Consider the following 16339-nt stretch of genomic DNA (forward strand, 5'->3'; position numbering starts at 1 on the left):
GCAAGCCCAGGGATGGATAACAGCACCTATCACGGGGCCCATTTGCACACATGCATGCAAGTAACAGGAACATGAGTGATCACAAAGAAAATGTCCTCCTTCGAAAAGGGTCATCCCCAATCTAGTGTATATAAATATGTAGCTCCAAATGAGCATACACAATGTTTGATCTCATGCCTTCACTATTAAAGAAGAGACTTTGTAATCATCTGTAATATTCCCCTTCTGTAATACCAAACTGCAACAGGATGAGGGACTCTACTGCAGATTATGCACAGAACAGATGGTTTCTTGCTATTTCATAACACGTGTGTGCTGTGTGAACGTGTCCTCCACTGGCTGTGACCTGTCTTTCCTCTCATGGTGTCTTACCTTTCCAATGGCACTCGTCCAGGTCTGCAGCATTTCAGCACCATGTGTTTCAAAGTAATGTACCCTCTCGGAGGATAGAAAGATCTCAAATGTGCCACAAAACCTAGAAACGGGACACAGAATTCTGTTGAGAACAAGGGCAGATTCTCAGATTAACATTGATACATCCAAAGACCACCAGACCCTATATTCCACAGCACACATGAACAAGTTACTTACTTTTGGCAATAGTATTTCTAGTATAGACTGTATCTAAACACAGATTTCTCACCCTTTGAATATTCCCCAGATGTCAGACAGGATCTACAAACTTTCAGTAGTACCTCTGTGCGCCTGTTAGTGCACCTCCTCACTGATGCCGTCTGATGACATTTTCCCCAGAAATGGCATGTGGAGCCCATTTAGGCACCACTCCTGTGCACTGACGTCAGTTGCTTTATAGTCTGTCTGTGGCTCCAGAGGCAGTGCCCCAACAGAAAATTGGTTTTGGCCTGTGTGCAGATTCCTAGACTTGGGATCTTATTAATGGATAGATCCCAATTCACAACAAAGGAAGGATGGGATGGTCGGTGAGGAATCTGCGTTTCAAAAGAGTTTCTACTAGAAAGTGTTGCCGAAGATAAAAAACCGAAATGGTTACTTACCAGAGGGACACGTTTTGCAACTTGGAGAGTTTTCTGGTTTCACCTGCTGTGCATTAAATGAGGATGAAACTGCAAACAGGTGATGTAGTGCCTTTTGTCTCACCTGAGCTTCCTTGTTCATTTGTATGTCTGCACCCTGTGTGGTAAATGTGGGTGGAGATGCCAATGATGCTCCTGTGCAGATTGGAATGCTAAGAAGGACAGAGTTGCACCCTTTGTTCTTATTGTGTGGGCTTTAGGACGTGAAGGTAGAGTCTTTCCTGCTGTTGAGTAGCATATTTGTATTGTTTCCACAATCCATTGTGCAATTGTTCCCTTTGCATCAGGTGAACCCTTGCTGGATTTTACATAGACGAAAAATTGGTTTCCCTTGTAAAACTGTTTAGTCTCCTGTAAATAGTACATTAAGGTTCTCCTTATGTCAAGGGTATGTAGGGCTTTTTCTAGTTGTGTTTATGGGTTTTTAAAAAAAACACTGGTAACTAAATGCTTTGATTGACATGGAAATTGCCACTACCATCGGTAGGTATTGGGGGTTTGTTCTGAGAACCACTTTGTCCTTATGTACTTGCACAAAGGGTTCCTATATTGTTAATGCTTGAAGGTCACTCACTCTCTGTGGTGTTCTGATTGCATTAAGTAAGAGAGTTCTAAATGTGATATATTGGCCTTCTGCCTGTATATGGACTTGAATGGTTTTGTCATCAATTGTTCCAGTACTGTAATTAGGCTCCACGTAGGTGCCAGGGCCTTTGTAGGAGGTGCAATCTCTTGGAACCCTCCAGGAAGCTTTTTACCACTTGTGAGGTGAAAAGGCTTCTACATAATGCTCCCCTGGTGTATGCACCAATAGCTGCTAAATGAACTTTAATTGATTAAGAGTTTATCCCACTATCCAGCAAATGGGTAAGATAGATTAGTAGAGTTTCTTGTTTTGTTATTGTATCCATCACATTGTTTTTTGCACTTTGGAGATACCATCTCCATTTTGCTGCATAGCCTTGTCCCATGGTGGGCTTTCTTGCCTCTTTTAGCATCTCCATATTTCTAAGTGGTAAATGTAGGTGTTCAAATTCTATGTATTCAGGCACCAAGCTGCTAGATTGAGTGTTGCTGGTTCCGGCTGAAACACCTTTGTAGGAAGTTGGCTCTGTATGGAAAATGTCACTTACCCAGTGTACATCTGTTCGTGGCATTAGTCGCTGCAGATTCACATGCTGTGCATAGTCCGCCGTCTGGTGTTGGGCTCGGAGTGTTACAAGTTGTTTTTCTTCGAAGAAGTCTTTTCGAGTCACGAGACCGAGGGACTCCTCCCCTTTCGATTCCATTGCGCATGGGCGTCGACTCCATCTTAGATTGTTTTCCCCGCAGAGGTTGAGGTAGGAGTTGTGTATGCTAGTAATAGTGCCCATGCAATGGAATGAATACGTATGTACAAAATGAAGGTTAAAGTAATATATTTACAAATGTACAAATGTTGAAGATCTACTTCTAAACGGCTACAGGCTCCCGGGGAGCCGGGTGGGCGCATGTGAATCTGCAGCGACTAATGCCACGAACAGATGTACACTGGGTAAGTGACATTTTCCGTTCGGTGGCATGTGTAGCTGCAGATACACATGCTGTGCATAGACTAGTAAGCAGTTATCTCCCCAAAAGCGGTGGTTCAGCCTGTAGGAGTTGAAGTAGTTTGAAATAAAGTTCTTAGTACAGCTTGACCTACTGTGGCTTGTTGTGCAGATAACACATCTACACAGTAGTGCTTAGTAAATGTATGAGGCGTAGACCATGTTGCTGCCTTACATATTTCGTTCATTGGAATATTTCCAAGAAAGGCCATGGTAGCACCTTTCTTTCTGGTTGAGTGTGCCTTTGGTGTAATAGGCAGCTCTCTCTTTGCTTTAAGATAGCAGGTTTGAATGCACCTAACTATCCATCTAGCAATACCTTGTTTTGAAATTGGATTTCCTGTATGAGGTTTTTGAAAGGCAATAAATAGTTGTTTTGTCTTTCTAATTAGTTTTGTTCTGTCAATGTAGTACATTAGTGCTCTCTTGATGTCTAATGTATGTAGTGCTCTTTCAGCTATTGAATCTGGCTGTGGGAAGAACACTGGTAATTCTACTGTTTGATTTAAGTGGAACGGTGAGATAACCTTTGGTAAGAATTTTGGATTTGTTCTTAGAACTACCTTATTCTTGTGTATTTGAATAAATGGTTCTTGTATGGTAAATGCCTGAATTTCACTTACTCTTCTTAGCGATGTGATGGCAATGAGAAATGCAACTTTCCACGTTAAGTATTGCATTTCACAAGAATGCATGGGTTCGAAAGGTGGACCCATGAGCCTTGTTAAGACAATGTTGAGGTTCCATGAAGGAACAGGTGGTGTCCTTGGTGGTATAATTCTCTTTAGGCCTTCCATAAACGCTTTAATGACAGGTATTCTAAATAGGGAAGTTGAATGAGTAATCTGCAGGTACGCAGATATTGCTGCGAGATGTATCTTTATGGAAGAGAAAGCTAGATTTGATTTTTGCAAATGTAGTAAATATCCTACTACATCTTTTGGAGATGCATGCAATTGTTGAATTTGATTATTATGGCAGTAACAAACAAATCTTTTCCATTTACTTGCATAGCAGTGTCTAGTGGATGGTTTTCTTGCTTGTTTTATGACCTCCATACATTCTTGTGTGAGGTCTAAGTGTCCAAATTCTAGGATTTCAGGAGCCAAATTGCTAGATTCAGCGATGCTGGGTTTGGATGCCTGATCTGTTGTTTGTGTTGTGTTAACAGATCTGGTCTGTTGGGTAGTTTGACATGAGGTACTACTGACAGGTCTAGTAGTGTCGTATACCAAGGTTGTCTTGCCCATGTTGGTGCTATTAGTATGAGTTTGAGTTTGTTTTGACTCAATTTGTTTACTAGATATGGAAGGAGAGGGAGAGGGGGAAAAGCGTACGCAAATATCCCTGACCAATTCATCCATAGAGCATTGCCTTGGGATTGCTGGTGTGGGTACCTGGATGCGAAGTTTTGGCATTTTGCGTTTTCTTTTGTTGCAAATAGATCTATTTGAGGTGTTCCCCAAATTTGAAAGTAAGTGTTCAGTATTTGGGGGTGAATTTCCCATTCGTGGATTTGTTGGTGATCCCGAGAGAGATTGTCTGCTGGCTGGTTCTGGATTCCTGGAATAAATTGTGCTATTAGGCAAATGTGGTTGTGAATTGCCCAATGCCATATTTTTTGTGTTAGGAGACACAACTGTGTCGAGTGTGTCCCCCCCTGTTTGTTTAAATAATACATTGTCGTCATGTTGTCTGTTTTGACAAGAATGTATTTGTGGGTTATCATGGGTTGGAATGCTTTCAACGCTAGAAATACTGCTAGTAGTTCTAGGTGATTTCTATGAAACTTTCTTTGATGTACGTCCCATTGTCCTTGGATGCTGTGTTGATTGAGGTGTGCTCCCCACCCTGTCATGGAAGCATCCGTTGTTATAACGTATGTTGGCACTGGGTCTTGGAAAGGCCGCCCTTTGTTTAAATTTGTACTGTTCCACCATAGAAGCGAGATGTATGTTTGGCGGTCTATCAACACCAGATCTAGAAGTTGACCCTGTGCATGTGACCATTGTGATGCTAGGCACTGTTGTAAGGGCCGCATGTGCAATCTTGCGTTTGGGACAATGGCTATGCATGAGGACATCATGCCTAGGAGTTTTAATACCATCTTTGCATGTATCTTTTGTGTTGGATACATGGCCTGTATCACTTTGTGAAATGTTTGAACCCTTTGAGGACTTGGAGTGGCTATCCCTTCTGTTGTGTTGATTGTCGCTCCTAAGTATTGCTGTGTTTGACACGGCAAAAGGTGTGACTTTGCATAGTTGATGGAGAAACCCAGCTTGTAAAGGGTTTGTATAACATAATTTGTGTGATGTGAACACTTTGTTAGCGTGTTGGTCTTGATTAACCAGTCGTCTAAGTAAGGGAACACGTGTATTTGCTGCCTCCTGATATGTGCAGCTACTACTGCTAGACATTTTGTAAAGACTCTTGGCGTAGTTGTTATTCCGAATGGCAACACTTTGAATTGGTAATGTATTCCCTTGAATACGAACCTTAGGTATTTCCTGTGCGAGGGATGTATCGGTATATTGAAATACGCGTCCTTTAGATCTAATGTTGTCATGTAGTCCTGCTGTTTGAGCAATGGGATTACGTCTTGTAACGTGACCTTGTGAAAGTGGTCTGATTTGATGTAGGTGTTTAGTGTTCTGAGATCTAGTATTGGTCTTAGAGTTTTGTCCTTTTTTGGTATTAGAAAGTACAGTGAGTAAACTCCTGTGTTCTTTTGTGGAATTGGTACTAATTCTATTGCGTCTTTTTGCAGTAATGCTTGAACTTCTAGTCCTAGAAGGTCTATATGCTGTTTTGACATATTGTGTGTTTTCGGTGGGACGTTTGGAGGGAGTTGGAGAAATTCTATGCAATAACCATGTTGGATAATTGCTAAGACCCAAGTGTCTGTTGTTATTTCCTCCCAAGATTTGTAGAACTGGCTTAGTCTTCCCCCCACTGGTGTTGTGTGAAGGGGTTGTGTGACCTGTGAGTCACTGTTTATTTTGAGGGGTTTTGGGACCTTGAAATTTTCCCCGGTTTCTTGGGAATTGGCCCCCTCTGTATTGTCCCCGAAAGCCTCCCCTTTGATATTGTCCCTGGTAGGTAGGTGGTCTTGTTTGTGAGGTGCTGGCGTCTGTGGGTTGGCCTCGAAACCCTCCCCTAAAAGTTGTTTTACGAAATGTGCCAAATGTGCCTCTGCCCTGCGGGGAGTAGAGTGCGCCCATGGCTTTGGCTGTGTCGGTGTCCTTTTTTAATTTTTCAATTGCAGTGTCCACCTCCGGCCCAAACAATTGCTGTTCATTAAACGGCATATTGAGCACAGCCTGTTGTATTTCAGGCTTGAAGCCAGATGTGCGCAGCCATGCGTGCCTCCTTATCGTGACTGCAGTATTTATTGTTCTTGCAGCTGTATCCGCTGCATCCATGGCAGATCGTATCTGGTTGTTCGAGATACTTTGCCCCTCTTCCACCACCTGTTGCGCTCGTTTTTGGAACTCTTTGGGGAGATGTTCGATGAAATGTTGCATCTCATCCCAATGAGCCCTGTCGTATCTCGCTAGGAGTGCTTGCGAGTTGGCGATGCGCCACTGATTTGCCGCTTGTGCTGCAACTCTTTTTCCCGCTGCATCAAATTTGCGGCTCTCCTTGTCCGGAGGTGGTGCGTCGCCTGATGTATGCGAGTTGGCTCTCTTACGAGCTGCCCCCACAACTACTGAGTCCGGTGTCAGTTGTGATGTGATAAAAGCAGGGTCTGTGGGCGGTGCCTTGTATTTTTTCTCCACCCTTGGAGTTATGGCCCTGCTTTTAACTGGCTCCTGAAATATCCGTTTCGAGTGTCTTAGCATTCCTGGGAGCATGGGAAGGCTTTGATAATGGCTATGGGTGGAGAGCAGGGTGTTAAAGAGGAAGTCATCCTCAATAGGCTCCGAATGTAGCGATACATTATGGAATTTGGCTGCCCTAGCTACCACCTGTGCATATGATGTACTGTCCTCAGGTGCTGACGGTTTAGTTGGGTACGACTAAGGGCTATTGTCCGATACTGGAGCATCGTAGAGGTCCCATGGATCCGTATCATCCTGGTTCATTGTGGTATGAGCTGGTGAGTGTGTTAATGGTGGAGTTTGTGCCGGTGATGCATGAGTTGATGGTGGTGGTGAGGGTGGTGGAGTTACCTTCTTTACCACTTTTGCTTGTGGTTGCTTGTCTCCTTGCTGGAAGTCAAGTTTCCTTTTTCTTTTGATTGGGGGAAGAGTGCTGATCTTCCCTGTATCCTTTTGAATAAAGATCCGCTTTTGCGTGTGATCTGGCTGTATTCTTTGTAATTCCTCCTCAAATCTATGTCTTTTTAGTTGAGAGGACATTCCTTGTTCCTCTGAGTAGGAACCAGTTTTCGGTTCGGTTGCTGGGTGTTTCGGCACCAAAACCGTGTCTTTGGATTTTCTCGGCTCCGACAAGATCTTTTTCTTTTTCGGTGTCGTTCCGTCTCGGTGCCGACCAACTTCGTGCCGCTGTGCTGAGCAGCTTCGGTGCCGCTGTCTCGGTATCGACCCTTTTCTGCACCACTCTGTCGAGGTCCCGAGATTGCTGCGTGCCTGTGTCTCGACCCGAGTCGGACGACTTCGACACCAGCTCGCCCTTTTTCGGTGCCGCTGGACGGTCACCTACTTTCCGGGTTAAGCCATGGCCTGTTGGCGGTGGCGTCCCCTGGGCTTTGTCGGTCTTTTCATGTGTTTTTCGTTTCGACGTCTTACTCACGGTTGGTTGATATTCGACGTCGAATTCTTCGGAATCCGACTCATGGATGGAGAAAGTTTCCTCTTCCTCCTCCTCGAACTGTTGTTGCCCTGTCGGCGTGGACGCCATCTGCAACCTCCTGGCTCTTCTGTCTCTGAGCGTTTTTCTCGACCGAAACGCGCGACAGGCTTCGCACGTATCCTCCTTGTGCTCGGGGGACAGGCACAAGTTACAGACCAAATGTTGATCCGTATAAGGATATTTACTATGGCATTTAGGACAGAATCGGAACGGGGTCCGTTCCATCAGTCTCGAAGTCGCACGCGGTCGGGCCGACCAGGCCCCGACGGGGGATCGAAATTACCCCGAAGGGCTACCGGAGCTCTTCAAGATTCGGTGTTGATTTGTTCTAACTAACCCGATACCGAACGAAACAATGCAGACAAATTTTTCCGAGATTCTGACTAACTTTCCGACCCGAAACACGGAGCGAAAAGGAACACGTCTGAACCCGATGGCGGAAAAAAAACAATCTAAGATGGAGTCGACGCCCATGCGCAATGGAATCGAAAGGGGAGGAGTCCCTCGGTCTCGTGACTCGAAAAGACTTCTTCGAAGAAAAACAACTTGTAACACTCCGAGCCCAACACCAGACGGCGGACTATGCACAGCATGTGTATCTGCAGCTACACATGCCACCGAACATACTATTTCAAAGTAAGAAATAGTTTGCACAGAGTCCAAGGGTTCCCCTTAGAGGTAAGATAGTGGCAAAAAGAGATAATTTAAATGCTCTATTTTGTGGTAGCGTGGTCGAGCAGTAGGCTTATCAGAGGGTAGTGTTAAGCATTTGTTGTACACACACACAGACAATAAATGAGGCACACACACTCAAAGACATATTCCAGGCCAATAGGTTTTTATATAGAAACATATATTTTCTTAGTTTATTTTAAGAACCACAGGTTCAAGATTTACACGTAATACTTCTTATGAAAGGTATTTCACTCAGGTATTCTTGGAACTTTGAATAATCACAATAGCATGTACAGTTTTGACAAAAATGGCAATAAGCTATTTTAAAAGTGGACACAGTGCAAAAATTAACAGTTCCTGGGGGAGGTAAGTAAATGTTTAGTTCACAGATAAGTAAAACACTTACAGGGTTCAGAATTGGGTCCAAGGTAGTCCACCGTTGGGGGTTCAGGTGACCCCAAAGTTACTGCACCAACAATTCAGGGCCGGTCAGGTGCAGAAGTCAAAGAGGTGCCCAAAACACATAGGCTTCAATGGAGAGCAGGGGTGCCCCGGTTCCAGTCTGAAAGCAGTTAAGTACCCGTGTCCTCGTAGGGCAGACCAGGGGGGTTTTGTAGGGCCCTGGGGGGGACACAAGCAGGCACAGAAAGTGCACCCTCAACGGCACAGGGGCAGCCGGGTGCAAACAGGCGTCTGGTTTTGTATTGAAAGCAATGGGGAGACCTGGGGGTCTTTTCAACGATGCAGGCAGGCACAGGGGGAGGCTCCTCGGGGTAGCCACCACCTGGGCTAAGCAGAGGGTCGCCTGGGGGTCGCTCCTGCACTGCAGTTAGGTTCCTTCCAGTCCTGGGGGCTGCGGGTGCAGTGTTGGTTCTAGGCGTTGGGTCCCTTGTTCAGGCTGTCGCGGTCAGGGCGGAGCCTCTGGATTTCCTCTGCAGGCATCACTGTGGGGGCTCAGGGGGGGGTCAACTCTGGCTACTCATGGGCTCGCAGTCACTGGGAAGTCCTCCCTGTAGTGTTGGTTTTCTGCAGATCGAGCCGGGGGCGTCGGGTGCAGAGTAGAAAGTCTCACGCTTCCGGCGGGAAACGTGAAGTCCTTGAAGTTGTTTCTTTGTTGCAAGAAAGTTGCAGATGGTTGAACAGAGCCGCTGTTCACGGGAGTTTCTTAGTCCTTGGGTGCAGGGCAGTCCTCTGAGGCTTCAGAAGTCGATGGTCCCTATTGGATGCGTCGCTGTTGCAGTTTTCTTCGAAGTTGGGAGACAAGCCGGTAGGGCTGGGGCCAAAGCAGTTGTCGTCTCCGTCTTCACCACAGGACTTCAGGTCAGCAGTCCTTCTTCATCTTTAGGTTGCAGGAATCTAGTTTCCTAGGTTCTGGGGGCACCTAAATACTGAATGTAGGGGTGTGTTTAGGTCTGGGAGAGCAGTAGCAAATGGCTACTGTCCTTGAGGGTGGCAACACCCTCTTTGTGCCTCCTCCCTGTGGGGAGGGGGGGCACATCCCTAATCCTATTGGTGGAATCCTCCATCCACAAGATGGAGGATTTCTAAAAGTAAGAGTCACCTCAGCTCAGGGCACCTTAGGGGCTGTCCTGACTGGGGGGTGACTCCTCCTTGTTTTTCTCATTATCTCCTCCAGCCTTGCTGCCAAAAGTGGGGGCAGGGGCCGGAGGGGGGGGGGGGCATCTCCACTAACTGGGATGCCCTGGGGCACTGTAACAAAAGGGGTGAGCCTTTGAGGTTCACTGCCAGGTGTTACAGTTCCTGCAGGGGGAGGTGAGAAGCACCTCCACCCAGTACAGGCTTTGTTCCTGGCCACAGAGTGACAAAGGCACTCTCCCCATGTGGCCAGCAACATGTCTGGTGGTTGGCAGGCTGGCAAAAACTAGTCAGCCTACACTGGAGTCGGGTATGTTTTCAGGGGGCATCTCTAAGATGCCCTCTGGGTGTATTTTACCATAAATTGCACACTTGCATCAGTGTGCATTTATTGTGCTGAGACGTTTGATACCAAACTTCCCAGTTTTCAGTGTAGCCATTATGGTACTGTGAAGTTCATGTTTGACAGACTCCCAGACCATGTACTCTTATGGCTACCCTGCACTTACAATGTCTAAGGTATTGCTTAGACACTGTAGGGGCATAGTGCTCATGCACCTATGCCCTCACCTGTGGTATAGTGCACCCTGCCTTAGGGCTGTAAGGCCTGCTAGAGGGGTGACTTACCTATGCAACAGGCAGTGTGAGGTTGGCATGGCATCCTGAGGGGAGTGCCATATCGACTTAGTCATTTTCTCCCCACCAGCACACACAAGCTGTGAAGCAGTGTGCATGTGCTGAGTGAGGGGTCCCCAGGGTGGCATAAGACATGCTGCAGCCCTTAGAGACCTTCCCTGGCATCAGGGCCCTTGGTACCAGGGGTACCAGTTACAAGGGACTTACCTGAGTGCCAGGGTTGTGCCAATTGTGGAGACAAAGGTACAGTTTAGGGAAAGAACACTGGTGCTGGGGCCTGGTTAGTGGGGTCCTAGCACACTTTCAAATCATAACTTAGCATCAGCAAAGGAAAAAGTCAGGGGGTAACCATGCCAAGGAAGCATTTCCTTACAACCTTCCCTTCCTGCATTGTCAGGTGGTCTTGTTCCTCCTTGACCCTGATCATTTGACCTTTGACCAGCTCAAGTAAGTTTGACAACCAAGCCTGTCTGGCCCATTGTTGGCTATCAGGAAGAGATCTGTTCCTGGTTGTTTGGCTTTCTTTGGCACCTTTGGAATTAAAGCGATCTGTGGAAAGGCATAAGCAAATCTCCCCCTACCAGTTTAGTGACAGGGCTTTTCATTCTGACTGGTGGTGTTGGAAGCTGGAGGTGAAGAATTGTCATTTCTTGTTCTCTGCTGTTGGGAACAGATCAATTGTCTGTGAGCCCAAGTCCCTGAAGATTTTTTCTAGAATTTCTTGTTTTATTTCTCATTCATCTAAGTTGCCTTCCTGTCTGCTCAGTATATCTGCCTCTCTGTTTCCCTTCCCTGGTAAGTGGATCATCTGTAAATTGATCTTCCGTGATATCTTTTGGGCTAGCTTGCTAAAAAGGAATGACTTTGCGCCTCCTTGTTTGTTCAGATAAAACATTGTTGTTGTATCGTCTGTTTGTATCAGTATAGTTTTTCCCATTACGTATGCCTGAAATGTCTTCAGCGCTAGAAGAACTGTGTTCATCTCTAGGAAATTTATGTGTTTTATTGCATCTGTTCCTCCAATGGCCTGAATCTTCAGGTTGCCCATGTGCACTCCCCTACCCTTGTGGGATGCGTCTGTTGTAATGGTCACTGAAGGAGTTGATGTTTTGAATGGTCTCCAAGAGTTATGTTTTTTGATGTACAGCATTGTACTTCCTTCTGTATTTCTGCTGTTACAACCACTAGATACCCCTAACTCTCGGTGGCTTGTGACCAGTTGTTGCATAACCATTCCTGGAATGGGCGCATGTGTAGTCTTGCATGATTTATGTGTGGGATGCATGATGCCATCATGCCCATCGCTTCATGACTGTCCTCACTGTCCGGTATTATCCCCTCTGGTAAAGGTGAGTTTGCTTCATGATTGCCTCTACTGAGTCAGGTAGGCTTGTGCTGCCCTCAAATCCAGTCTTGCTCCTAGGAAGATCTTTTCCTGCTCCAGTTGTGGAGACAACTTCTTGTGATTTATTGAGAACCTTAGGTTTTCCAGAGTTGTGATCACTGTTTGAATGTCCCCTTTTGTTTTGTTTTCACGTTCACAAGCCAGTGGTCTTCGTATGGGTAGACATGTATTCCCTTTCTTCTTAGGAAGGCTGCGACTGTTGCCAGGCATTTTGTAAAAACCTCAAGTGTGGATTTTATGCTGAAAGATAAGACTTTGAATTGATAATGTACTTTCTCGAGCAAGAATCTGAGATACCTCTTGTGTGATTGATTCATGGGTATGTGTAGGTAGGTGTACTTTAAATATATTGCTGGCATGAAGTGCCCTCTTTGTAGGAGTGGGATTACCTCTTGTAGTGTTGTCATTTTTAAATGCTATGTGTGGATGAATTTGTTTGTGAACCTGAGTTCCGAATTTGGTCTTAATAATTCTCCTTGTTTAGTACTCTTTCTATTGCTTGCTTTGTATGGGTTCTTTCATCTCCTCCCTGAGTTGTACAAGTTCCACCACCTGGTACCTTTTTGTTCTTGGTGGGTGAAGTAACTGTGATGTATCACGTTTAACCAAATTGTCCGTGGTGATTTCTGCCTACTTCCGTTGGTAATTCGCTGTTCTGCCTCCTACTGGTGTTTTGTGGGGCCTGAGTCTGTTCTCACATCATTTTCGACTTGCTCCTTCTCCTCTGGAGGTTTGTCCTTTACCCCACCCTCTACCATGAAAAGACTGTCTTGTGGGGTGTTGCAACTGGGCTTTCTGGGTAACCTATTGTGAGCCACTTTAAGTCTGATGTCGCAGTTGCCCTGTTGAGAAGAACCGTCTTCCTGTGGACCTTCTAAGTGTACTTCCTCCCCTCTTGAAAGTATCTCTGTACTGTAAGGCTCCCATTTGCAGTTTTATTGTCCTTCTTGATCTGTTGCAAGGACTCATCCAATGCCTACCCAAATAGTGCCTCCCCTATGTTGAAACTGAGGATAGGACTTCTTGTTCAAGGTCTGATATCCTGAGCGAAACATGCCTCCTTCAGGTTTTGCCTGTGCACATCTGTCTGCTGGCTGTGTCTGCTGCATCCAGGGATGAATTCAAGCAAGTGTTGGCAATGTTTTTTCCCTCCTGTATAATCGCCTTTGCTCTCCTTTTGTCTTCCTTTGGGAGCTTTTTCATGAGTTCATCAAATTAGTCCCTTTGCTGGTAGCCGTATCTGTTGAGGAGAGCATTTGAGTACGCAATTCGCCACTTCGCCATTGCATTGCTGCTTCCCTTTGCATCTTCCTCCCCACCATATCAAGACTTTCCCTTTCTCTTTCTGGAGTAGGGCCTGTGGAAGTGCGTGCGTTACTTCTCCTTTTGTCAGTTGTGACAATTATGAAGTCTGCAGCTGTGTTACCCTGGATGTACTTGGGATCTTTTGATGATGGCTTATATTTTTTTCCTCTACCCTCGGGTAACTGTTTTTGTCGTAGCTGGATCCTTGAGGGCCTCCTTGCCTTTGTCCAGTATACTGGGCAGCGTTGGGGGATTTAGATTCCCCTTGCTTGATGACATCAGAGTTTGAAGGAGAAAGCAGAAGTCTCAGTTTTCCTCCTCTAGTGGAACCCCAAAGGTCGCTGCGGCCCTTCTGACCAGGCTGTTGTATAGTGTGATGGTCTCGGGGGGGGATAGTTATCAACCTCCCCCTATGGGTTCTCTGTGTCAAGGTCATCTTCTCCTTTGGGGTCAAAGAATTCCTACTCGGCCTCTTCCTCATGAGGTTCTGGTGCCAACAGGCCTTCTAAAGCTGCTTCCTCCTCTTCAGCACCGAGAGTCATTGTAGGCTTGCTTCGAATTTGAAATTCCTTCAGTGCGTCAGCGAACTCCTTCAGGCGTTGAAGGAGCACCGCCATTTTGGCTTTCAGCCTTCAATACTTCTTTTCCATCTCTACAGCCCTTTTGACATCTAGTAGTGAGGATGGTCTTTTCTTTGGCATCAGGCATTCTTCCTCTGAGGTTCTTGGTGTTTCTTTCAAGGCCTCTTGACCCGTGTGGTTTTCATAATTTTCAATGCTTTGCCTTCAACGGTATCCCGAGGCCTTCTTTGTTCGCGGCTGGCCTTCCGAAAATTGTTTTCTTAGACGTCAAGCCGTCTTGTGCTGTTTCTTCTCAGAGATCTTAGTCTCCTAACTTTTCAACTGACTTCTTACCTCCTCTGCTTTGTTTTGGACATCTTTCACAGCTGTCTTCTCTGTCTGCCTTCTTTCAACGTCAACCTTGAGGATTTCCACATCCGGTTCTACATGGGTTGATTCTGCTCCCTCGACATCATCATCATCGTCGGTTGGAAAGCCCAGGTCTTTCAACGACACCTGTGGTCTCTGGCTGCTGGTCATGGCTGTGGGGTATTCCAGTCTCTGTGTTCTGCGTAATCTAAGTCTTTGACACAGATCCAGAGGAGGCCTCACAGTCCTCATCCCCATGATCCTTGGAGAGCCAAAGATTGCATACTTCATGAGGGTCTCTCTGCGCAAACTTATGATGGCAGTTCGGACAGAATTTAAAGGTAGTGTTTTCCCTGACACCTACCTTGCCTCATTTTCTGACCATGTGTTGATTCCAGCGGGATCCCCTGTCGGGAGGAAGTTTGAAGGGTCCCCTTGTCTATGATCGTTTTCTTTTTTCATCTGGTTCGGTGATTCAATACTTTCTTTGACATTTTTCAGACGTTTTTCAACAAGTTCCTAAAAATTGTTTGGAGCTCCTCCTTTGCTTTCAGACCCAATAACGAAAAAAGAATCTGACGCTGGCTACTATGCACAGGAAAATCTGGTATGCCATCTGACGTCACACAGGGGACAGACCTAGTACCAAATGGTGGTCAGTAACGCCCACAAGAAAAAAAAAGAAAAAAGAGGGAAACAAGACAATTCCAGACCCAACCACTAAATGGCAGAATAATGCACAGCATGTGAATACAGAAAAGGATTAATGCTGCAAAAAGTGTTCTTCTGATAGAAACTTCTAACTACAGATTGCTAACCTTTTGAAAATATATCAGAGCAATATGTTTTAGGAGGTGGGTCTGTGAATTGGCTCAAAGTAAAAAGTGCTGTAGAACCAAATGGGCAAAATGCCCTCTCAGCGAACCTGGTTGTCCAGACAGTAGTGTTTCGTGAATTTAGGGCATGATGTCAGCATAGCTGCCTGATGATATCCAGGACAGGAACCACACATGCCAACGCAGAGGGTGCAGCCTTTGCCCAGGTGGAATTAGCTTGCAGTCCTACTGGAGGTTGCTTTTTGGCCAGTGCATAGCCGATCTTGATGCAGAGTATGATCCATTGGGGCACGTCCACTTCTGCATGACTTTGGCTTTTTTCACTCCAGCAAACCCCACAAAGAACGGATTTTCCACCCGGTGTTCTTTGGTATGATCAATGTAAAATCTCACGAGTAAGGCGAAGCACAGAAGGCTGGTAGGGTGATGGTTTGACCAGCACGGAACGGCATCACAACTTTCAGTAAGAGCAAAGCTTGTGTCCATACAACAAGTTTATCTGGGAAGAACGTGGTGTATGGTAGATGGACGCAGAGAGCCTGAAGCCCACTCACTCGACAGACCAATGTTATGGTGACAAGGAACCCTGTCTTGACGGTAAGAAACCACCCAGGGCAGCTGTAATGTGGCTCAAAAGGAGTGCACATCAAAAATGTGAGGACCAAGTTAAGGTCCCATTGTGGTAATACAAAGGGAGAGGGAGAAAGAAAATGCTGTACGGCCACTTAAATGATGAGGGCTGGTTTGCCAACCATAATAAGGCCAAAAGTGCCAAAACGTACCCTATAACTGTGCGCAAAGGAAATTTTTGCCAGCCCAGAGATAAAACAAAACAACAGAACATCAGATAACTTGGACTGGAGCATGTCAATCTGGTGTGTGCTGCACCAAACCACAAATTTGTCCCAACAACAGGTGTATACAGGTTTTGTCGAGGGACACCTGGCAGCCAAGATGACATCAATCACCAACAGAGGAGGGTCAAAAGTGTTCAGCTGTCCCTCCTCTTTCTACAAGCATGAAGGTGGAGATTGGGAAGGCCAGAGAGCAGAAGCCTGCCCTACCACTGCAAAAGCAGGTCCTCTCAGAGGGGCAGCTTGATTTAAAGACAAATGTTCAAACCCAGTAGTTCTGGATACCATACTTTCTATGCCCATTCCAGAGCCACTAGGATAAAGCGGGTCCGGTCAGTCTGATCGTCATCAGAATTCAAGGCAGAAGAAGAAGTATCATCTGACAGGCAAACTGTAGTCCCAAGGTCTACTCTAGGCGGAAGGCTTTTACAAGCAAGACCTGCTTTGGAAACTCCAATGGCAGAAGTGCTGACATTTAATCTCTCAGAAGGTAGGGACTAGATCGAGCCAAGGTTCTCCCCATTTGAGGAAGGGACCCTGAGCCACTTCGGTTTAACTTCCACTTGTGATCTGCTAGGTGTTGGCTGAATTTGTCCGCTCTGGCATTCAAAAATCTTGCTAGGTGGCGCATCACCAGGAAG

At 46.0% G+C, this 16339-nt stretch overlaps 1 protein-coding gene across 5 annotated transcripts in view; it reads right to left on the bottom strand.

Annotated features, from left to right (window-relative positions):
* ARAP3 (ArfGAP with RhoGAP domain, ankyrin repeat and PH domain 3) overlaps positions 1–16339 on the bottom strand; it is a 632921-nt gene that overhangs the window by 251415 nt on the left and 365167 nt on the right. For all 5 annotated transcript variants that reach the window (XM_069199483.1, XM_069199484.1, XM_069199486.1 and 2 more), the window contains one exon: positions 373–475. In XM_069199483.1, coding sequence (XP_069055584.1) covers positions 373–475 — 103 coding nt within the window. The remainder of the gene's footprint in view (positions 1–372; positions 476–16339) is intronic.

This window comes from Pleurodeles waltl, chromosome 7 (genome assembly GCF_031143425.1).
Source record: "Pleurodeles waltl isolate 20211129_DDA chromosome 7, aPleWal1.hap1.20221129, whole genome shotgun sequence".
NCBI classification, from domain to species: domain Eukaryota; kingdom Metazoa; phylum Chordata; class Amphibia; order Caudata; family Salamandridae; genus Pleurodeles; species Pleurodeles waltl.